At 44.8% G+C, this 24,962-nt stretch overlaps 1 protein-coding gene across 2 annotated transcripts in view; it reads left to right on the top strand.

Moving 5' to 3' along the window:
- Window positions 1-7,008: 7,008 nt before the first annotated feature.
- Window positions 7,009-24,962, top strand: part of Mindy4b (MINDY family member 4B) — a 32,656-nt gene continuing 14,702 nt past the window's right edge. Inside the window, exons 1-8 of one of the 2 annotated variants that reach the window (XM_063282895.1) lie at window positions 7,009-7,233; window positions 7,465-7,492; window positions 9,084-9,251; window positions 16,495-16,614; window positions 17,293-17,384; window positions 20,197-20,362; window positions 20,980-21,045; window positions 24,374-24,444. In XM_063282895.1, the coding sequence (XP_063138965.1) occupies window positions 7,169-7,233; window positions 7,465-7,492; window positions 9,084-9,251; window positions 16,495-16,614; window positions 17,293-17,384; window positions 20,197-20,362; window positions 20,980-21,045; window positions 24,374-24,444 (776 nt within the window). In that variant the 5' untranslated portion in view covers window positions 7,009-7,168. Of the gene's footprint in view, window positions 7,234-7,458; window positions 7,493-9,083; window positions 9,252-16,494; window positions 16,615-17,292; window positions 17,385-20,196; window positions 20,363-20,979; window positions 21,046-24,373; window positions 24,445-24,962 lie in introns of both variants that reach the window. The other variant, XM_063282896.1, reaches the window with a different exon arrangement.

Below are 24,962 nucleotides of genomic sequence, written 5' to 3'. Positions count from 1 at the left end.
AGCCTCTGATGAAAGAGCACTCTGATTTGTTATTTATAACTTATTTCCCAGTAGAGAGGGTGAGGGACCTGAGTACATTAAGAGCCAAGAGCCTGATCTGCAAACTGCAGACACAGCTGCCAGGATGTGGGGGTCAGCTTCATGTGGCGTTGTCCCCAGTACTGTCAAGAGTCACAGAAGCAGTTCCCGCTGGCTAGACATGGCAGGTGGCATAAGAGGGGGGAGGAGAGGAGGACTCCCACTACCTGTAGAAGATTCCAAGAGGCTTGCTGCACCCCATTTCTTATTGGGCTCATCGGCTAGGCTGCCTCCCTTTCTGATTTTATCAATGTGTAAGGCTTCTGGATCCTAGAAGTACTTGCCTGTTGCCTCTGAAGGAGCTTTCTGGATTTCAAAGAAAATAGAACGTTTTTTATGTCCATAAAAGGAGCACAGAGTGCTACAAAACCCAACCACAAACACGTCGGGGCCCACACGAGGCCCTGTGCTCCAGGTCAAGACTCTTCAGGAGAGCTAGGCCGACCTGAGAAATTCGGTAGAATCCACGCTCGTATTAAATAGGAATGTCTCATATTGTCCAACCGGGTAGGTGTTTTGTTTGTTTGCTTTTGTTTTTGTTTTGTTTTGTTTCACTTGCTTAGGCCCAGAGGGATGTTTCTTATGTGAGACTGTCAGAACCTGGACTGGCCAATGGGGAGTGAGGGTGGGGAAGAAGCAGAGACCGAGCTCACAGAGATTTCAGACTGTGGAGACCAGCATGGAAGTCTAACTTTTATTGTTCACTACAAAAATTTATATACAACTTTTCAACCAATAAGAGTGAAGTTCCGTAATCAAGGACCAAATTCTGCATCACACACTGTCCTGCCGAATCTAATTTGCTTTCTCTTGATTCGGTAGAGGAAGGGATCAATCACCCAGGGGGATTTCCATGAAGACAGAGGAAGCAGTCATCGCTCTGGGCTTGGTCCTTTGCCAGGAGCAGCCCACAGCAGGATCTGGGTTCCTTGAGCAGGTGACCAGAGCTCTTCATCTCATTTCTAGGTTCTCTCCCACATCCCCCACATCCCCCACATCCCCCACATCCCCCACACCCCCCACACCCCCCACACCCCCCACACCCCCCATACCCCCCACATCCCCCACACCCCCCACACCCCCCACACCCCCCACACCCCCCACATCCCCCACATCCCCCACACCCCCCACACCCCCCACACCCCCCACACCCCCCACATCCCCCACATGAGACTGCCCAGCAGATTCAATAATCTATAAGCTGCTTCCTCATTGCCTCTGAGATGCTGGAGTGGTCCCTAAAGCCTGACAAAGAATAATAGCTCAGAGCCCCCCCCCCAAAAAAAAAAACCCAACACGGTCAACACGGTCAACACGATGAATCAGGCAGAGCCTTTGTGTCTCAGGTCCACCAGTGTAAACATCACTTGTCTGTTACTGCAAGGTCAAGAAAACAGAACAGACACAAGTTAACACACTAAGAAACAAAAAGAACTGGTGTACTATGGTGCTGGTGATACCAAGTGATAAACGTCACGGCCCACTGCTGCATGTGGTCCGTAGGTTAATGGCTTTGTAGTCAGAGCCAGAGAGATGTGAACAATCGCTTAGGAAAGATGTGTGCAGTTGTCTTCCTCTCCTGTCACTCACTCAGTGAGTGGTGGATTGTCCCTGCTGGGTTTGTTTGTTTGTTTGTTTGTTTGACTAATCCTTGTTTTGTTGTTGTTTTGTTTTTTTTTTAAACAGAGTGTTACTATGCAACTGAGGCCAGCCTAGAACTTCGCCACAGCCTCCCAAGTAGTGAGATCAAAATTTAGTGCCTGTGAACCCTTGATCCATGTATATGTTTCTCCCCAGGCCTTCTCTCTTACAGCCCCTCTGTATTCTTGGTAGTCAGAATCAAACCAGATTTTGTCCCGGGCTCTATCTTACCCTTCCCGCCTGGCATGTGGACACCTGGAGGGGAAGCATGAACAAAGGACATTCCTAACTCCCAGCAGCATGCCAGCTGTGCATGGGTACATGGGAGATTGGGAAACACAGCAATTGTTCCAGACGCCATTGTTTCCCACCCGAAAAACAGACTGGGGACCTCCTTATTGACTGTGTTCTGCTTCCCTGAGCGGCTGCACTCAGGGCACCCAAGCATCTAGGCAGACACGCAACCTGGCACATCTTGAAACAGCACCTGTCTGTTATCTAAGTGTCTGTGGGTCAGGAATTTTGGGCACGGCTTAGCGGGACCCCTGTTCAGAGTCTCACAAGCCAGCGGGCCAGGCTGAGTCTCCACCCTTATTTACAAGTTGATGACTAATTCTGAACTTGATGCAGCTCTTTACAGCAAAGCCCCACTCCCGTCCCCGGGATCCTTGAAGAAGAGACAGTCCTTGCTTGTCCAAACTGCTTTGTCTGATGGCGAATGTGAATGCCTACACCTTACTTAGGGTGGGCCAAGGATTAAAGTCCTTTTGTGGAAGGAATGACCGGGAAAGGAAGCTCACTGGCTAACTGCTTGAGGCCTATCTAGATACCTCATTAGCATGGAGAACTCTAGGTCTTTATGCTAAGTGACTGATTGCCATGATCCTCAGTGGGGTGTGGTGGTGACATGGTCCAAGCAAGAAGAGTTAGGCAGGGAGTTGGTCCCACTCCTACCATTCTCAACTCTGAGATTCACAGGGCTTGTGCTCCCTCCACCTTACCAACTCCTCTATCTGGTGGCACGGTCCACTTGTCCCACAGGATATCATGTCAATAAGAATTTGTACTTCACTAACACAAATAGAAATAAAAGTTCCCACTAAGATAGTTGGGCTTTAGGACTTCTAACTGTGGGTGTTGGATCATCTACGATAACACTCAGGTACCAAAGGAAAGCTTGTGGCTATATGGCCATCCTGGTGTTCAGTAAACTGCAGGGGATACTCAACACTGGCATAAGATAGGCTTTGGATCTGGGGATTTGACTTCACTGTCAGTTGATGTGGGAGCTCCAAGCATGTCTGCAACAGGTGAGACTGAACCCTGATGGCAGGTTAAGAGCATGGAATACATTTTTCTGTTTACTACAGTGCTTGGATTGAATCTAGGGTTGAGAATGAACTGTCCAGGTCAGGTGTGTGTATTTGAACACTCGGTCCCCAGCTCATGATTCAGTGTTGTGAATTATGAGACTTTTTGATACTTAGCCTAGCATACAGACAGTAAACAAACCACTGTGAGTGTTTATAGCCTGTCTCTGCTCCCAATCTTCAAATCTGCATTCCCCCTACCAAGATGTCAACAAGCCGTCCCACAAACTTCTGCTACAGAAGATCCAACCAGGTTAGTCCCTATGCCTTCCTACCAAGAAACTATGGTCTGTGTTTGCCAACATGCCTTCTCCAAAAGCTGTCATCCAAAATAAATATTCCCTTCAAGTTGCTTCTGATTGGTATTTGGTTACAGTGAAAAGAAAAGGGCCTGGCACACGGGTAAATTCCTCACTGTTTGAGCTACAACTCCCTCTCCATGTTGACTTTCAACAGTTTCTAACCATCTGTAACAGATACCCAAAATTTGACCTACCAGCTCGAAAACAATGGTGTCCAAGAAACCTTGGTAATTTGATGGAATAGGTCACAGAACTCAAAAAGCCTCTTAACTATATTTATTATAAAATATGCAAATAAGCATCGAGATGAAGACATTCATAAGGGGGAGGTCTGGACAGGTCCCAAGGGCAGAAGCCTCTGTCCCCACAGAGGAAGCAATGCCTCCCTTCTAGTGCTTGGATACAATTATCAGCTCCCTAAATCTTATTGCTTAGGAATAATTTTACACTGACATTACTGACAGATTGAGCCATTAGCTTTGGTGATGAACTAAATATTCAACCTCTTTTCACTCCACAGAAGTCAGAGGTTTCAGCTGAAAGTTCCAAACTTCCAATCAAAGCTTAGTCTTCCTAGGACTCAGTCTCTACTGTGAATCTGCCAGTTTGTAGGGAAGGATCACATATTTCCTTTGTTTTTCAGGAGTTCCCAAGATTTTAGGAATCAGGTGCAAAAAACCCAACATATATTTTCCATGCATCATACTCGTTTTTCAGGCCTTTCAGATAATCATTGAGACCCACAGCCATTACTAATTTGTGAACGGCCAATTGCTGAGAGACTGAGTCCGTTTCCTCTCTCAGGACTTTGGAGTTCCTGGCCTGTTGCAGACTCTTGCTGCAACTCTGAAAATAATACATGAATAGTAAATAAATAATAAAACCATAAATATAAAAAGTTAAGGGGGAATCTTAACATGTAATGGAGGAGAAAACACTGATTAAAAGTTAGTTTTTTGGCAAGTAACAGTCATTAGGATTCTATTACCTGAGTCAAAGGGAGCATGGGAAACAACGTGGGAGACTAAACAACTTCTCTACAGTTACATTGTTACAAGAGTAGAGATCTGACCCTGGGCCTGACCCCATAGTCCTCCATAACCAGAGAACAGAAGGAGAATACACCTAGAGAGATGGGATTAGCAGAATTGTGTTAGGAAAGAATATAGCCAGTTCCGTGTCAGAAAGTAAACCTAGAGAAAGTGAATAATGAAGTGTACAGGATTTAACCTGATCCTAAAGAAGTCTTTCCAGAGGCAAGGTTATTTAGACACTAACAAGACTTTCAAAATAAAACCAAGAGCTTCTAAAATTCAGCTTCTCTGTTGATGAAATGTCACATGAAAACAAAGGAAAAAAGAAAAAGTTTGGGGTTATTTTGTAAGCTAATGAAAACGCTTGTGCAAGTTCAAGGCTTACAGACTGTGACTTTAAGAACGAACCAAGTAAATGATTGTCGCGACAGTCATGGCTTTCCGAAGGAGCAGAGCAAATCTTGATCCCAGTATGTCCTCACACATTCCACTTCCACACTTGGAATCTACACTCGCTTTTCTCATGATTGGAATTCTATACGTTATATTCAAATTACCCATACTTCTTCATTGCATCAAAAGCAGTGCTGGGGCAGGAACCCTGGGTGACTGTGTGCTCTGGGCTAGGGGAAAAGGTACAAAACATAGAAGAAGGAAACATAGTTCTGTGCCTTCCACTGCCCCAGCCCAGGACCTTGTACTCTTTCCCCTTCACTTTTTTATCCAACCCTTCCATTCTGTGTCTTTTTACCAAATGCACAAAAGACTTGTGGCTCTGCTGGATGTGGCTAAGTCTCCATTAACTCTTGGTATCCAGAATCAGCCCTTTCCACTTGTGAGATCCTTGCCAGCACCTAACTGAAAGGGAAAAGAAAAGTTGGGAAAGTAGTGGAAGTCTGAACAAGGGACGATTGTGAATGATGAGTGTGCTTAAACGGCCATCATCATTGGATTTAACCAAGTCTTGGATTAAGTCTACGGAACTCTTGAGAGATACATGGAGTCTAAACGAGAGGATATACCATGTTCATAGATCAGACATCTTAATAAAGATAATAGCAAACAATTCCTATTTCTTAGATTTTAAAAAAACCACTTATGTACAAAAAGATTGCATAACTTGTCCAAGGCAGTGTGTAGTAGGTGAAGTACGACCCAGAGATAAGCAGCCTAGGCCCAGGGGCTGTGTATTTCTCTTGCTCATGCTCTGTGATAGCCTCATAGTCTTTCCTCTCTGTGCTTCCTGCACTACAGAGGGCAAGGACATCTTGTTCTCCACAGCATCTGCTAGTGACCCTCAGGTGTCTTGGTAACTCTTGTTAACCACTGGGATGTATGTGTCCATCTTCAAAGCATTCTATGCAAGCTAGAGGAAAAATGCCCCAAAACACACAGATTTAATAATGATTTTTAAGAAAAATGACCTTCTTAGCTATTTTTTTCAATTTAAATAATTAAAATGGCAGATCTAGAATTTATTTTTATGCAATTTTCTAAATAGTAATTTTGAGAACATTTCTCATTATATTAGTTAGAACAATAATTATGAAATTTGTTTTCTTTTTTCTTTTTTTGTAGAAGGGGTACCTAATATTAAACACCAACGCCACAAATACAACTGTAAAATTATAAAGAGGAAAACAAAAGACTTTTTTTGAATAAAATTTACAATTAAAAAGGGGCAATAAGAATGGATTTATCCATACCTCTTAGGTTAATAACAGATACTAAATCTGGTAGACAGGACATGTGAGTATGAAATGGTTAACATCACCCAAAATTAGTGAAAGAAACAGTGGTAGGATATTCCAAGGTTGCACTGTGGAAGTCTAAAGCTGCCTGTGTTTTTAGTGCCTTGTTACACTCCAAGGCCATGCATGTACCAATCATCTCTGCCCTGACTACTTTGGTTACAATGAAACTAAGTGATCTCTTTACATGCTAGGATTTTATGGGGCTGATGTCCAGAAATGTCTCCAAAGAAAATAATCTCCTAATGAGGTTGGACTTTAACACTCAGTAGTCAGAAGAAGGCATAAAACGCTTGCTGGTAAGCAGTCGTTTGTCTTTGCAGCAATGGCCAAAGTGGCATGAAAATCTGCATGATCACAATCACTGATAGCGTTTAGTATGCCAATTACTGTAGGTACAGTGCGTTCAGCTACCAGGGAGAGATGTTGTTACTCTTTAGGTCTCTCCTTGAACCAGACCAAATCAGACCAGTCCTGCATCTGTGCCAGGTTTCTGTCCACTAAATTCTCTGTCAGAAATCTGTCTTCCTTCGCCTCTACAAAATATTTTTATGTGATCAGGATGGCTTTGGCCCCAGTGTTAATGTACTTCTGCTCCACAAAGTTTCCCGAAGATACCCTAGCCTAAGGAGCAATCGTCTGCATGGTATCTCATCAATTACATTATCTTGATGATTTAATACAGGTAATTGAAATCCTTTTGTTTGTAAGTCTATCTTGGATTAAACATTCATGGAACCTAGGCAGTGGACAAAAACAAAAAAATGTCCTGCATCTCTAATGAAAGTTTAATGGACTCGGCTCAGGGCAGCAACAGTGTGGCCTGAGATGTGGGCTGCTGGGTGCTGCCATCAGCCTGTGCTCCAGGCAGCCCTCCCCACACGCAGGTTGCTTCTCCCACCTGAACAGCCTCTTCCTTCCAAGTCCTTGAATTATCTAAATGGATCCAGAGATCTCAGTCGAGGAGCAAAATCCTTTAGAACTGGACTTAAATGAAATTACTAGGGAACTTTTATTTCTTGACCAATGGAGGGGAGTCTTCAGGTAAGAATCACAGGTAAGACCTCATTGTCTCACTTCTCTGACACAGGGATTCTCGGTGCCTACGTAATCAACCTTTATGCTTGCCTAGAGACAAGTTTCCGTTATAGACTTACAACTAAAATGCCTCCCACCTATCTATTTGTTGACAGAGACTTCCCTAGCAAGGCAGGGTCTGGGGAGGTATGCAGATGTAAGGTTGAAACAGACTGAGTAAGGTACTTAATGTTTTCTCTTTCACTTACAGGTTGGGAAGCAGTCATGCAACTCCCCAGGTAATAACTTTCTCAAAGTCAAAAATGGAGAGGGGCTTGTAGCTCAGGCAGTGACGCTCTCTCTAGTTGCTCCTTCTTCGAACACTCACATTAAACAGCATAATTTGCGTTTATTCGACACACACAATGTCACCCAGGTACTGGCATTTATTGGGTGAAAAGGTAACACTAGAAAAGCCACAGAAAAATAATTTTTTCTCATTAATTTCTCTCCCTACTTTTAAGAGCTACTTCCCCCCATCAAGCACGCCATATTGCTATTGCTTTAGGAAGAGTGATATTAGAATAGAAAGATCCTACACTCATAACACAAAGGTTGGGGGTGACAGGTGAACGTGGCCCCTAAAGAAAAGTAGCTTTGAACATAGTTAGCTTTATAGGCTTCTGAAAATTTGTTTGCCCTTGCTGTTTTTAAATAAGGGAAAATAAAATTATATTCGGGTGCTGAAAGGGCATTTTCCAATCTCTCATACAATGTAAAATGAAAGATGTTTGTAATCCACATAGCCTGAGAACGTAAGGAGGTAATGACTTTGAATTTCCAGATGCACTTCAATCGCAGAACCAGTGCAGCACTAAACGTTAAGATCATATTTCCTGGCACTAATGCATGTAATCAAGCAACTGAATTGTTAATATTAGCTACAATGCTAAGCACCTTCCTCCCAGTAACGTGTGAGCGAAAGCCTTATTTTTTTTTTTAAATACCCTCTTAGCCATAGTCTAAATTAGAATCAGGGAGATAATGTTTCTACTTTAGTTCTGGAAATATTAAATTTTGATAGTCACCTCGGGGGAGATAGACCACTCAAAAGATAAGACAATTTTTGAAAGGAAGAAGTAAATACATGTCAAATTCTGGTTTTACATAGGATGGGCAAGCCCACTGGTGTAAATGTGGATTTTTTCCATTTGGGTTAGAAAATTCATCTCCTCCCATCAGCAGTCTGCGCCTCAGATGCTGTGCTCATGAGATAAGAAAGCATCCTCACCTCCAGGAATACAGAAAAACTAAGAAGGCCGAGTCTGCTGTGGTCTAGCTACCCATGGGGAGGTTGTCTTCATAATACTGTATAGGAATGAGCAAACTGAAGGAGGTGATTTTAACTAACGCACAAGAGCCAAAACATCAGTAAAGAAATGTAAAAATAGATTTTTTTTTGCAAAAGTGGGATGAGTGTTCTGTGTTTCACATTCCCTTGAGGGGAAATATGAAGGATTAATGGGGGTGACCCAATTCTTTGATTGTCCGATTAATAAGATAACAAAGATAACATGGAAAAGATATGACTCAGTCAACACTTATAAAATGTCATCCCCAGACATGGTGACATTTACACTTTATTTTTCTCTAAACATAATTTTAAGTCAAGATCTTGATATCATTAATTATTAATTACATCTTCCCAGTCCCGTAAAATTTTGGAACGTTCCCTTTGACACAGACATTTGGGCCTCGTCAGCTCTTTTACTGCCTTTTATCATGGTTTTAGACATCTTTAAATGTGACACAACGTTTCCTGAACACTGAACACTTTAAGCGAGGACTTCACTAGCTGTTTGCTTTCTTTGGGGGTGACATTTCTTACAGAATCATGATGGCAGCCATAGATTTGCTGAGGAAACTGGAGGTGGATCCAGAATGTCCCCATCCCAAGGACAGAGACAGTTGTCATCCAGTGGTGTCTGTTCTATTCCGAGACTCGCCGTCATCTCTTCAAAACTGCATGGTTTTCCTATCTCCCCAGCAATGGCCACAGTAAGTACAGCTTGTCCATTAAACATGAAGTGAAATGCTATCCTCCCATAGACAGCAAGACGGGGGCATCTGATCTCCTGCCCTGGGACAGTATTGCTGAACATGACACTACAGATGGCTGTTGGGGATAAAAGGAGGATATAATTAAAATGACTTATTTATGGTACTGTGAAGGACACCGATGCTAGCTGTCTTGTCCTCACAGACTCTGTCTTTTTACTCCCTCATCCTGACAGTTTTGTTTGAGGGAGGGCAGGAGGTACATTTTAATGTCTTGTTACTTAACATGCATTAGGACAGACACTCTAAGTAGATAGATAAGTGCTACAAATGTGTTAAAAAACAATGGAGGTAAGAGAGGGCACTGCTCAGGAGTGGGCAGGAGGGAAAGAGAGAGAAAATTTGCTAGGCTTGGCCTTAGAATGAGGCATTGATCTCAGAAAGGAACAGTTTGGGGAGCTATCAGTTAATATGTAGACTTAAGAAGAACTTGACAAACCAGGCATGGTGGCACACATCTAATGCCAGCACTTAGGAGGCAGAGGCAGGAGGATCTCTGTAAGTCTGAGGCCATAGTGAGTTCAGGACAGCCTGCAGTACATAGAGGGTACCTGTCACAAAAGAAACAAACAAAGCAAAAGCAAAAATTGATATTTGAGGCTCTACAGTGATCTGGAAAGTTTCTGACCTCAGAGACCATTTATTGAATTCAAGTCTTGACCCTGGTGAGAGTGACAGAGCAGAATCCTTCCACAAAATGACAATCAGAATGACACTCAAGCCCCCAAGACAATGTCTCACACTCTCCCATCCTCCAAATGTGTCTGTGCCACATTCTAGAGCCTCAAGGCTTAAGGATGAGAGTTAGCAGTTCCTTCAAAGACATGTGCACCTGGACAGTTGCAAAGACAATTAAAAACTACACAAGTATCTTGGTAAAGACCAGAAGCATCTGCTGTGTAGCCAGACCCACCACATACATGAAGCTGCATGTGTCCTCTCCAGGTCCCACTTGAGACAAATGAGCAGAAACTAAAACCGTCTCTGGAAATGCTACATAGAACTATCATATAAAGTCTTTGTCAGGCTTCTTGGCATCAAGGTGCGGTGTGCTTTTGCATAAGCAGATCTGTCTCCGTCACAGGTTTTTTTTCTTTCCCTGGCTCACAGGAGAACAGGGAGGTAGCAGAGTTCTCATAAGGCCCAAGATGCTCTATTTCACTGATGGCTGTGAATCCTGAATCTTGGCTTGTGCCTTACATCCCCAGTTAGCCATTCTTCTAACTAATGAACCCCAGTGTGTACTCCTGGGAGTCCTATAGGCCTCAAAGGTTATGAAGTCTATGCTTAGCTATAGTTCAGAAGTTAACAGCCAATACAGTGTGTGACCAGTCCAAAACCCAAAATGCTCCAAAACACAAAACATTTTTGAGCATTGACATGGCAAGAGGAAACTTTCTGACTTCATTTTGCAGTCAAAAAGCAGGCATACTAAATGTCATACCAACTACATTTGCCCCTTTGTGTACTGGGCATGAGAATTATATAAACTGTAACTAGCTTTGTATTCATAATTGAGCCCTGTTCCCAAGGTATCTTAACACACAGACACACACACACACACACACACACACACACACGTGAGTGTATAACACATAATATTCCAAATTCTGAAACCCTTGACGTCCCAAGCACTCTGAAGGTGGGTCAATCAGTTTCTATGTGCATTTTACTTGATAAGATAATGTTTTTATATCTGTAAGAAATTTCTATGTGATTTGTATTTTCATTTTTAGTTTATATCTCTGAAAGACCACCTTTTGTGTGAAAAGGGGAGAAAATTGTGATTCTATATTGACATTTGCCTGCAAATAAGCAGGTAGATTCCACAAGGCTTCCTAGGCCACCCAGGAGGTGGGGGATGAGCAAGGAGACTAATGGGGAGAAAGCCTTTTTACATTTTGTACTCTGGCTTTTGAGCCACACAACGTACTGTCTATTTTTAAAAATACACACAAATTTTAAAAGTAAAAAAAGCACTCGCAGATGTTTGAAAGCCTAGTGTTGGGGAGGCAGGAGAGCCCATGTCTGAAAGCTCCTTTAACCAACAATCACACACAGAGGCCAGGGGAGCTCTCCCCACCTTCCCCAAGGCAGTTCTCTCCCTTTGGAAAAGGCTGTAAAACAAAAGATTCAGACCAGCACAGTGGAAACAGAGTTGATGGAGTGTTAAGGAAGTCCCAGAAGTAGAGAGAATTGATTTTTCTTTAAAAAATGAATTTGGACTTATTCCCATTATGTGGCCCAGATGCTAGCATGTCCCTGAATTACAGCGGCATTCATTAAACACGCCTTGGGACTTCAAAGGGCCTTTGGGATTCCGAACGCGCACCTGTTGTAGGGAGGAGTCTTGGAAGCTTGACCGGTTCTAATCAGCATTTGGACAGGGCAGCCTCCTGGCAAATTGTCAGAGCCTCTGACTCAAAACCTTTACTGAGTGTCTCGTGTGCCTCTACAGCTCTTGATTCATGATGCCTTCTGACAGGGCACAGGCTGTCCCTTTGCTGGGAATCCCCTCAGGAAGTGGGGGGTTGGGTCCAGCAACACCCCACCCCCCAGGCTCTATCCTCATCTCTCCCGTTTCATACTGTTGCCTTTTGTCTCAGACTAGAGCATTTTTTCCTGTCTGACTCCCATAGCAGGCTTGGTGGACGGAATGAGCTAACAGCCCCCAATGAAACGGGGTCAGAGTATGACCACTGGGCTCTTAGCCAGTCCTGTCCAATAGCCTTCCATCCCTTCAGTCCCAGATCCCCATCTGCTTCTACTTCCAGACCCCTCTCCCACACCTAGCCTGGAACACATTCTGGTGACCACTTATTAGCAACCAATAAGCGAACCCCTGATAAAGCTATAAAACCCCTGATAAATATCATAAAAATGTGATAGAGAAAAACATGGACTCTGCTATAGGGACAGCATGTGTGCTTTTTTGGTATAAGGAGGCAGAGGCTGGTGCACCAGCCTGAGGTCTAGTTCATCAACAGGCCTCGGCGGAGGTTATTAATTCTCTCTCTGCACATCACTCTGAGGCATCTTAGGACCCACTAGTGAGATCTGCTATAACCTGTTTTCCCCCTTGAACTTGAACTGTTGGGTTTCTATAAACAGGGCACCCCCTATTAATAGGGAAGCCTTTAGCCTGGCTTCTGCAGCATTTGAGCAATGGGGACCCCTAAGATGAGACTCGTAGGGAGGGGAGAAAAGTCAGGAAGGGGCGAGGATGCTCCTTTTTCTAGCTTAAGACCCACTGCCTCCCATCTAGAGGTCCTAAATTATGACCCTGCTTGTGTTGTGTTATGGGGAGCCCACCAGAGATGACCACTCAGACATAGTTTAGAGTCAATTGAAAGTCTTATTTCAGCCAGCTGGGACCACACCCAGGTACTTGGGGATCTAGGTGTGACCTCAGGGGACCAGAGCACAGGGATTTAAAGGCAAAGCCCACATCCTGGCATTTTGCTCAGCAGCTTCAGGAGTGGGGCGGGGAGCTTTGCAGAAGCTAAGAGGTTAGGAGGTTCCACACACACAGGCTAAGATACGTTCACTGCACAGCTTGACCTTTAGTTTCTAGAATAGAGTTGGCGATTCTCCACCAAGGAGATCAGATCCTAGTTAGACCGGAAATGGCCTCCGCAAGCATACAAAATGGAGGGATTTTTGCATTGTCTTGCCTGTCACAATCGCTTGCCCACATGCTTGTAAAGAGCCCTGTATTTATAACAAATGCCCACTTCCCTGGTTCCATGCTTGTGATGACGATTGTGACGATGACAGTGATCATCATTCACACAGGTGCCACACATTCCTTGCCTCAAACAGGTAAGGAACATATCAAACATCGTGAGGACTATGATCGAGCACCTGCTTGAATGTGTGTGCTACAAATACTAGAAAACTAGTGAACGAAGATAGAAATGCAATTGCTATGCTTGGCCCAGGGAGAGGCACTATTAGGAAGTGTGGCCTTGTTGGAGGAAGTGTGTCATGGTGGGGGTGGGCTTCGAGCTCCCTCCTCCCAGCTACCTGAAAACAACCTGCTCCTGGCTTCCTTTCAATGAAGATGTAGAACTCTCAGCTCCTCCTATACCATGGCTGCCTGGACACTGCCATACTCCTGCCTTGATGATAATGGACTGGACCTCTGACCTTTAAGCCAGCCCCAATTAAATGTTGTCCTTTATTAGAGTTGTCCTGGTCATGGTGTCTGTTCACAGCAATGGAAACCCTATCTAAGACAACCCTAAACTATGCTTTATTGTGTTGAGTAATAAGAGCCATTCAGATCGGCTTTTACAGCCATTTGCATCTGGTTCCCAGGAAGCACAACCCACAGATATCATTAGGTGTGTGTCATATTAATTTTATCATAAATTATATCTGATATGAAAATTAACACTATGCACGTAGGATTGGCCGTCTTTGTTACACTGGCTAGGGCACCTCCAGCTCTAGAGAGGTCCTCAGAGGTGCAACCGGAGGGTTAGGCCAAGCTGAAGGTAGGAACTAGCAATAGCAACAGGAAGTCTGCTCGGGCTTACACTTTTTAAGTTGAATTTGAACCAAAAGCCTTCTCAGTCTTAATTTTTCATGTTCATGCATGGCTGTTTCTCCCCCTTTCTTGCTGATCTCTGGTATTGTCCTGTCTGTGTTGGGACTTTCTCCCACACAAGGTAGACAATTGCATACTGACAGGCAAGGATGGTGACATTCTGCATTTACCCAACACTCATGTTTCCCAAGCCCCCATCCGTCCTTCTCCATCCTCAACAGGCATGGTGTGGAATGAGAACAGCTGCCCTGCTTCTCAGTGTGGAAAGAACAGTTACATGGTCAGTAAGGTCAGAGTGAGTCTCCGGCCTTGGGTTGGAAGCTGCCAATTCCACAGGTTTGAGGAGAACTATGGCCCAAACCATGGCCAAATTAATTAAAGCAAGCAATTAGTTAGAGCAAGCTTTTTAAAATCTATATACTCAGCCTATCTGTCCCTAACTCAGGCAGCATTCAAGAGATCAGCATTGGGCATAGATAAGATATAGTCCAGGAGCAGGGGGTTTCCACATGGTAGATTTGGGAGACAAATATGTGGAGTTGCAGAAGCAGAATGTATAAGTATAGCAAGTTGGTCATAACGACCTTCCGAAACAAAGACATGCTTGCAAAGTGGTCATAACAACAGGTCATCATAATAACCTTCGAAGCAGACATGACAGCCATTCCTGGATCAGGTAGCACAGAACCATTCGGAGGTAAGGTTACAGGTGGTACATAGCCCAATCCTTGAGAAAGAGAGGTTCAACCACAAACAGAAACTAACCTCGTTTGTTATTGCTATAAGATGGCATTTAAGCCATTACGGGGGCAGGATTATCAAAGTCTATCTTCTGGGCTATTCAAACTCTGCAGCTGGGAAGATGATTCTCGTTAGTTTGCCATGCTCCTCCTGTGTACACCGTGGGCCAACAGCCTCTGTGTGTGCCCCTGTGTTTTATCTCCAGCCTCTGGGCATGCTTCTGCCTTTCCTTGCCATGCCTTTGCCCCAAGACCTAGCTCAGAGAGTTTCCTGACTACTCAGCTCTGGCTGCCAAGGAAATGCACACACTTCTAGTCTTTATAAAGATAAACGTTCCTCGAATGTGGACACATAGATGGAGGGGAATCACTGCAGCTGTGAAAATAGGATGGCAAGGGGACGAGCATACTCAGTTCTCCTCAATCTCCTGCAACCCCAAGGGACCTGCTCTGCCCAAAGGTAGGAAAGGGTATCATGGCTCTGGATCAGCTGGGCTCTAGAGCCTGTTGCTGTTCTGTAACTGACTCCCAGCATCTCGGCACGATGTTTAAAGCTCTCTGGGATTGGCCCCCGCGTTTCCCATCTTCAGTGTCCACCCTTTGTGTCACCCTTTGCCCTCCTCCCCAATCTCTCACTGACCCATCCCAGGACACCCTTGACATGAGGCTGTCTTCCTCTCTGCTCAGACTCTGTCCCAGACTGTGGGTGAGTATCTCTGGCCCTAGTGATGTGACATTTAAGAACATACTACAGAGCTGTGACCTTGGAGGAAGTTATCCCCTTCTCCAGTCCAGCACGCCAGGGGAATCGACTGGCAAGGGACTGGCTGTACGCAGTCACTCTTCTTCAAAACCTTTCACCTCTCTGATTAATGACGAAAAGAGGGACACCGCAGCAGTCTCTAGTTATAATCCTTAACGCTGTTCAACTCCTACTTTATTTCACTGATGACACATGACAAGTCATTTTGCTTTCCACTGGCAGAAGTGGTATAAAGTATCCATTCAATATAATCATCTATTAAATTATAAATAATTTATACATTAATTATAAATTTATCAATTATATTAATTTTAATTATTAGTTATAGATATTATTATAAAATATTAATTGAGCAGTGATTTTTTTTACAGAAAACAAGGCAAAAGAAAACATGACGATGGAAAGTATAGAGTCAAAGTGGGGGACACATTAGAGGAATGCGGTGCAGCAACCCATTGTTTCTGCTAGCTTGGGGGCTACAAGTGCCTCCCTTCTCTGCCTTCAGTCCTGCAATCTAGATAAAAGGAAGACACTAAGCATCTTAGTTTCTTTTATTAAGTTTGGCTGATAACATCAGAGGGTTTTATTCTATCTTGGTAGGGACATCAAGCCAGAACAAAATAGTAAAGAAGCGAGGACCATGATAAAATACCCTGACAGAAACAACTCAAGGAGAAATTCCCTCATAGATCTTACTGTGCCAAAAGTATCCAGGAAAACATCTAAGATCCTTGGTGAATATCACTGAATCACTTACTATTGTGACAGAAATATGGGGTCATGTCTGTTTAATCTACTTCCTTCGGTCAAGAGAGAAAAAAAATCTCAAAGATTGAAGAAGTAGGCATCACAGCGTCTTGGATGTTGGAGTAAGAGGAAAAAAATCAGTGCAGTGGCAGTGGGAGGAGACACAGAGACAAACTAAATTTTCAGGGCAGTGGCCTAAGAGAACCTGATGTGAGAGTTTTGCCCAGGACTTTATGCAATGAAATCTGGAACTCAAGTCTGAGGCCAATCTGAACAAAGATGAGAAGAAGGCTGGATGCTTTCGCCAAGAGGGGCATGCCCAGGAGGTACTGTCTCCAGCTAAATCAATTACTTCACAGTGCTTTTCACCCCCTTTTTCAGATGTTGCAAAGAAGCCTCTTTGGAAATACGAACCAAGTCCTCGGCAGTGACTGGAGAAAGGCACATTTCAAGTTCCATGATCCCTTCTCTGATCTGGCTTTTGCTTTACAAGTCGAAAAGGTGAAAGCAGGTTCAGTCATTTCCAGCTTCTAATCCCATGCTGATCTGTGTTTCTTGGTGGATGCATGTGCCAATCAAATGTAGAGATGAATGTGTAACTGTAAATGATAAAAGACTGTAAAGTTACCAAAGATTATTAGACTCCAACAACGTCCACATGTCTTACTCCTCCAACCCATCTAAGCTCTCACATGGTTTCTCTACAAGTTCCAAGGTCCCATAAAGATTCCCAAGGCAGAAGGAAATCTGCACACTCTTTCTGGCTTGTTTAGAATATCAGTAACCCATGTCAGAATTTACTAGCCACACCTAAATTTCAGGAGCTAGCCAATGGTTTCCCGTCTACTTCCAAGGTAAAAGTGTGGTAAGAAGCAGGGCACAGTGGTGGAAGAGGGAGAGGACCTCGATTCCCCAGGCACTAGGCTGAGAGCATCACAGAAAGCTAGTCATTATGGAGTCTACCTTGGTGATGGGACCCAGTCACAGCCCTTAGAGGAGGTGACACAGAAGAGTAGGGTCCCTTTGCTAGGACACACCAGGAAGGGAAGGCTACAGAGAAGCACAAACAGCCACATGCAGTTCGAAGATCTACTTCCAGGACTGCTGGCCCTGAGGTTCCACTGGAATGTAAAGCCCAGCTCCAGCCTTCCTACCCCACTGCTCTTTTTACCCACTCAGGGAGGTGCCCAGAGCATTCAGATGGCTGTTCAAGGATCTATCATCAAATATTTACTGTTCGCAAGAGAGGGGAAAGACTGCAGCCTTCACAGGTAAGAGGACTGTGCTTAGCACTTAAAAGAGTGGTCCAAGGACCTAGAATCTTTATATGCTAACCCATAACAGTGAAATTCTCAGGTTGCTTCGGGAAGGATTTTTGCCCCTTATGACAGAAATTGCTTAGGTTCTCCCAGAGGGCTGGGTTACACTGGGGAGGGTTTTCATGTCTGATGTCGCAGTCAATGTTTGCCTGCAAAATGAGCTTGGCAGAGTCCATGTTCTCCTGCAGACCACCTGCTGAGCCAAGTGGAGATACCAGGTTTCAGACATGCTCATTTCCCCATCATTGTATAGGAAGATCCAACCCAACAAACATCTCAAGGAGACTCAAGCAGTGATGAAAAATCTTTGCTGACATAGGACAATGTATTGTACTTAGCTCTCTGTTAAAGAATCAGCTTAAACATCATTTCATTTATTCTTAGAAACTAACAAACCTCTCTTGTGACCCCTACCTTACATATTTAAAAAACAAAAATAAAAATCAGCAGTAGGCGTGTATCTCCAGCAAGATAAGTTATCACCCCAAACAAGAGATCAAGGTATAATATAGTCTATGATCCTGAATAGGTCTGTTCAGAGGCAGAAGAGCCTAGGATGGAAGTTTATTCTGCAAGTGATTTATTTTTTTTTATTAACTTGAGTATTTCTTATATACATTTCAAGTGTTATTCCCTTTCCCGGTTTCCGGGCAAACATTCCCCTCCCCCCTCCCCTTCCTTATGGGTGTTCCCCTCCCAACCCTCCCCCCATTGCCGCCCTCCCCCCATAGACTAGTTCACTGGGGGTTCAGTCTTAGCAGGACCCAGGGCTTCCCCTTCCACTGGTGCTCTTACTAGGATATTCATTGCTACCTATGAGGTCAGAGTCCAGGGTCAGTCCATGTATAGTCTTTAGGTAGTGGCTTAGTCCCTGGAAGCTCTGGTTGCTTGGCATTGTTGTACTTTTGGGGTCTCGAGCCCCTTCAAGCTCTTCCAGTTCTTTCTCTGATTCCTTCAACGGGGGACCTATTCTCAGTTCAGTGGTTCTGCAAGTGATTTATAAGGGGGTGACCTCAGGAGACATCTCTAGGAGGGCGAGGGGGCAAGGAAATGGAGGAGATGCTTGTAAGGAGGGCAGTGGTCTCCAGACATGTGAGGGACAGTCTAAGGGCAACCAGGGAACATGCTTTGCTCTTCAGTCTGTCCACCTTCAATTGAGAGGCTAGGTTTCTGTACCTCCCACCCCAGCCAGTCATTGGCTATGAGCCATCCAAAGAGAAATATATTATTCTTCGTCATTTCTGGGCAAAGTGACTCAACTCCATTAGGAAATTTGAAAAGCTGGAGTCACAGGGAGCAGAACCCAAAGTAGATGGTAGACACGCCCTCCATGTGAGAACAAGAGGTCATGCACACGCCCTCCATGTGAGAACAAGAGGTCATGCACACGCCCTCCATGTGAGAACAAGAGATCATGCACACGCCCTCCATGTGAGAACAAGAGATCATGCACACGCCCTCCATGTGAGAACAAGAGGTCATGCACACGCCCTCCATGTGAGAACAGGAGATCATGCACACGCCCTCCATGTGAGAACAGGAGATCATGCACACGCCCTCCACGTGAGAACAGGAGGTCATGCACACGCCCTCCATGTGAGAACAGGAGGTCATGCACACGCCCTCCATGTGAGAACAAGAGATCATGCACACGCCCTCCATGTGAGAACAAGAGATCATGCACACGCCCTCCATGTGAGAACAAGAGGTCATGCACACGCCCTCCATGTGAGAACAGGAGATCATGCACACGCCCTCCATGTGAGAACAGGAGATCATGCACACGCCCTCCACGTGAGAACAGGAGGTCATGCACACGCCCTCCATGTGAGAACAGGAGGTCATGCACACGCCCTCCATGTGAGAACAAGAGGTCATGCACACGCCCTCCATGTGAGAACAGGAGATCATGCACACGCCCTCCATGTGAGAACAAAGGACACATGCATAAGCACACAGCCTAACACATGGCCCAGGCTAGCCTACAGCTGGAGCTTTGTAGTTCTTCTGTCCCATCCAAGTGCTAGACAGACTGTACAAATAACTGATAGCCTCTGCTGATGTTTCTTTGTGAAAAGCACATGTTATATTTTGAAAAACCAAGCAGAGGGAAGATTGTTCCCACTTTCCAGAGCAGTCGGAGGCCCTCAGGACACTGGGTTCAGTGCAAAGAGCAGAGACTTAGTATCTAGATGGCCTGAGTGTGGACCAGAGATCTCCCATTTTAAAGATGAGAGTCCAGAGCAACTACTCTGTATCTCACTCTCCCCTTAACCCTAAAATGGGGACAATCCTCGTATTGCCGTAGAGCAAGTCTATGGATTACCTGAGGTGACGTGTGCACAGTGCTGACTGCCGTGAGTGGTGGCTAAGGGGGAGCCGAAGCTCCTTCTTCGTAGGTGTGCTCAGGTGGAAACTGAAGAGAGTTGTGCCTGAGGGAGTGAAACATGCAGTGTGAAATGAACGTCTGTGAGACAAAACTGCAGCGATTATTTCAGATCGTACTTGGAAAAAAAATGGCCATATTGGTTGGCAACAAGTTCAGGGTGACCCACTTTGGAGTTCAGAGACAGAGGACACAGGTGTGCATAGGACAAGATAGATGCTGCTGTGAGGTCTGTAGTTACAATCCAAGCAGAGAGCTCAGACTGACCCGCAACACCCTCGCGTGGCAGGCTGAGAGGGAAGCCAGGAGGCTATCGCCCACACTCAGAAAAGGACACAAACAGGAGAGGAGCTCATTCCCTCACTGCCTGCATTGCAGCTTATGTAACCTGAGCCAGCGTGAACAGGAGCAAGCCCTAGCTGCTGTGTTAGCTGGCATCCTGTGGGCTGCAGGCACAGCTCAGAAAGCCATCGTCTGCTTTGTCACCAAAGACATCCATAGCACTTCAACTCTCGACTGCTCCAGAGACAATTTCATTGAGAGGGTAAGTGCGCTCCAGCCATTGTGTTGGCTAAAGAGCCAGTGACGCTTGAGTGTGATCATGGTCACGGAAGCACAGCCCCCACTGAGGACCTGAATCAGCCAGCCATACCTTCTTCAGAGGGTGCAAGCACCAAGGGGCCGTAAGGGATTGGGGCAGTGAAAATGAAGAATGTCTCCTAAAGTTCCCTTTAATTGAGAATATACTGCACTTAAGCTGGTAGGCTTCGGTGTGTTCTAGTGGTAACAAGTGCTGCTAAGCCTTGGGTTTGATATGCTCCACCAAAAAAAGGAAAAGAAAAAAGAAAAAAATCCATATATCAAGTCAACATTAACTGTATTTCTCTATCTGTTATCATAAGGATAGCTAAACTCTATCAGGGGAAATCTGCTTATGGCCTTGTTATTTGTTATTTAAAACTGGGGAATGTGGCAGGGATGCTGTCGCCACCCTGCTTTACCGTGTGTGCTTCACGTGGCCTTGTGCTGGATGTCAGTTTTTAGCAATGTGATCTCTGTAATGAAACAAAACCTCCCTTTAGGTAATAACCGTGAAACGATCTCTCTTCGAGGTGCCTTTCATCTTCCTTTGCATTTTTATCTTCAATTCCCCATCTATAGCTGCAGCTGTTTGAATTCTCAGAGAAAGAAGCCACTGAGAAATTCGTCTATGATCATTTACAGCGTGTAAGTGTCTAAATGTTGAGATAATTCCTTTCTGTGGAACTGATCTTAGGGAGATCTTCATTCTTCTATGAAGCACATTTCTAATGGTTCTTGTTAAGGAAACCAGGTCATTTTTTGAAGGCTGAGGAAGGGCGGAATAAGAGACAGAGGAGCCTGCCTCTCCCTCCTCACAGCCAAGAAAGAGGCCAGATCACAGAGATGCCATTCATGGACGCCTCCTTTTCTTCAGCTAATCAATCCCAGAGAATAGCACCTTTCAGTCCTTATATCAGGACTTCTTCTGAGGGAAGAAAAATGTTAAAGCAGGCTTACCTCATCTATTGAATAATAACAGAAATGGAGGAAAACGAAGTTGTCTGCAAGACAGACGGGTCACATTGACTTCGAGTAAGTGACTTAGGACCTTGCAAAGGTTACTTACTTCCCTTCACCTCTTCTAACGGACCTTCCACACAGTGCTTCTTCTCCGCCCTGAGTAACAAGGGAACAAAGGAGTGGATAATAGCAATAGAGGAATAGAAGGGGCTCTTGCTTTTTAACATTCTTCTTTCTATAGAGGAAAGGAAAGTGAACCAAGATTTTTCTGAAAATTAGAAACTTACATCTTGAGTAAAGGATAACTAGTAGAGCAACCATGACGCTGTAAGCTGCAGGGTTTATGGGCAAAAGTGTGATTTATAAAACTCATTGCAAAGACAACAGAGGCAGAGAACTTAGGCATGGGTACATAGCACACACGTAGATGATCCTGCTTAAACTAATATAGACAGAGTTTTGGTCAGAGGATCTAAGCTGAGGTTGCAAACATGTTTCCCAGTCAAAAACTAAGAATTGGGCAGGACTGAGTAGAAAACCCATAAGCCCATGAAGACTGTATTGTTGGTAGATAGGCATGAGGGCCACCCAAGTCAAGCCAACCCAAGCTTGGTAACCCCACAAAGGAGGAACAGGCAGCCTTTCTTGAGTGACAAAGAGAAACCCCTCAGGCAAGGCTGCCTTAACTAAATCCCACTTACTCCCAATTACATCTGTCCCGCATTCCGTTTTATTTAGACAGAGACGTCAGCATAGAGATTTGGGGCCTACCTGTCCGCAGGAGGACCACTGTTGTCAGTTGAACTGCCCACCTCACTCCCGCCAAGTGAAATGTTAAGGTCCTAGGTACCTTCCCTCTAGCCTGAAAACACGCAGATTAAAGTTTCTAGGAGTGTGACTTTATTTGAAGTTGGGTCTCTAAGGGTGCATTTAAGTTCTGAAAAGGTCACACAGGATCAGAGTGAGCTGGAACCCAATGGCTGGTATTTAGTAAGAGGGAAAATTTTCAAACAGCTTCATGGGATGAGCTCCATGAGAGACAGCGGAGGCAGAGAGATGTCTGGGTAATGGTCCTGCAACCCAACAAATGCCAATGATGTCAGCAAGCAATGTATGAAGATTGAGGGAAGGCCCTAGGAAAGGCCTTCGTAGAGAGCACTGCCCTACTCTCAACTTTGCTTTCAAACTCCCACTTTCCAGACCTATTAGGATATGAATTCCTACTACTTTAGGACATTGGATTTTCTGACGCAGTGTGACAGCAACCCTGGGGAATCAGTACACGGTGTCACACGAGCTGAGCATAAGCCAGCACAGTGTCACAGCTCTGCACATCTGAATCTGCACATGCCAAAAATAACTGGGAAACTTCTTGCCCGGATGGTGGAATCTGAATTTGTCCCAGCAAAGGTGGTGGCAGCACTGAGCTCACATTCCTTTACGTCTTCAGTTAACTGACAGGCTGCTAATCCCAAGGGGTAAATAAACTATGCCATGATGAAGGAGAGTCAGAGCCGATAAAAAGGAGGTGTCCGAGTGACTCTGGATCCTGAGATGGGGGATGACTCCGGATTGTACTGGTGGGCCTAATTAACCACAGTTAGTTAGGTTAGCCTAATTAACCAATACAAATGAAGAGGAGGAGTTAGAGCTAGAGAGGTGTAAAGATAGAGAAAAGACGAGGTGGTGGGTCATGAGTAAGACAGGAGGACAGATTTAAAGTTGGAAAAAGCCGATCTCCATTAGAACCCAGATTAGTAGTCAGGTTAGTTGTGTCCATTAAAACCCATGCTGAACTTGAAGCTCTAGATACTCAGTGTTGTCCTCAGCCAGCAAGTCGATGGTATTGTTGTAGCAGCAATCAGGTAACTAATACACAACAGCGTTCCAGTTAGCCTCAATCCCTACCCTGCCCGTTTCTCTTACACCCTGGAGAATACTTATTCGAATTCCTGTCTGCCTCCTATGCCACTGAAACCTGTTCTCAGGTCTGAGGGTTCTGTGCTTTGCCAGGCTACAGACAGACATGTAGGCACACTAATCCATGAAGAAAAAAAAAAGTTTGTCTTGATAAAAATCTTCCTGCTGCCATACCTTCAAATGAGGCTTTAGCCAACAAAGAGACTACTTTGCAGTGAGAATAGTGACAGAAAGCTAAGATAAGGCTAGCCCCTGAGAAGCTTGGATTTGATCAGTTGGGATCTGATCCATGGAGTCACAAATTACCTTTTGAAAGTTCTAAGCAGAACAGCTTTAATGAGGGACAGTTTGTATGGATTCCAAATGCTTCAAGAACCAAGATGTGCACCATACACTAACCTTTGCAACAAATCCCCAGGGGAAAATGTAATATTTGCTGAAAGTTGAAGAGAAAATTAAAACTAAAGAGGCTAATGACTAAAGCTGTCCTCGTGCACCTCTTCATGCACAGTCAGATATGCTTCCGTGAGTCTCCTGCTCCTTCTGAATTCAGTGGTGTAGCTTGGGAAGACATGGCCGCCAAAGGCAGGGCCAGGGGAGACAGCTCAGTGTAGACCAAGGGTCTTTCTAGGGAACAGATTATGCATCTTAGCTATGATTAGAAGGGAATCACTAAATACTACTAAAAGAAAGGCAAGCTATGGTGAAGACAAAGAGAATGTTGGCCCATTCGTGGCCTTCTATTGAAGAAGAAGAAAGAGACTGAGAGAGAAGATGGTGACTCAAAGACAAAGAGAGCCTCTGCTCTTCAAGTAACCAGGAAGGAGAAGGGCTTTTCTGAGACCTAAGACCTTGAAGTCACACCAGCACATATGCCATCTATCTGAAATGTGTTAAGCAAAAATGTCTCCTCTGTCTCCCTCCCTCTCCCTCTCCCTTCCTCTCTCTCCCCTTCCTCCTCTCCCTCTCTCCCTCCTTCCCTCCCTCCTTCCATCTCTCTCTCTCTCTCTCTCTCTCTCTCTCTCTCGCTCTCTCGCTCTCTCGATCTCGCTCTCTCGTTCTCTTGCGCGCTCTCTCTGTTTTTTCCCCATAGTTCCAAGGAGAAGGAAGCCATGGTGTCATCCTCTTCCTCTACAGCCTGGTCCTCTCCAGAACATTTGAGAGGTAAATGTTACAAACACCCCTGCGGGCATCTCCTACAGGATCGGGATCATAAAGATGCGGACCCTTGGGTGGGAAAATGTCCTCATCCCGTGTTTGTGTATGTGTGTGTGTGTGTGTGTGTGTGTGTGTGTGTGTGTGTGTGTGTGTGTGTTAATATGTGCACATGCATGCCATGCACGCTGAGGTTAGAACACAGAGCCTTACAAACACCGGACAAGCTCTACTACTGAGCTACAATGTCCAGACCTTTAAATTTTTTTCCTGAGGATTATTCTTGCTAAATTGTCCATGCTGACCTCACATTTGCTATTCTCCTGCCTCCAACTCCCACATAGGTGAAATTATAGTACACACTGTGCCACCATGCTTGGCTATTAACATGTAAATGCTCACACCTATACCACTTTCTCTTATGCTGTACTTTGAAGACCACCACCCTCAGCTACGTGTTATCACCAAATCTTTATTGTCACATAGAAGGCATGCCCTCCAGTCTCATGAATAATTCCGCCCAGAAA

The sequence above is a fragment of the Rattus norvegicus genome, chromosome 2, assembly GCF_036323735.1.
Source record: "Rattus norvegicus strain BN/NHsdMcwi chromosome 2, GRCr8, whole genome shotgun sequence".
NCBI classification, from domain to species: Eukaryota; Metazoa; Chordata; class Mammalia; order Rodentia; family Muridae; genus Rattus; species Rattus norvegicus.
This window is presented reverse-complemented; position numbering and strand designations above follow the sequence as displayed.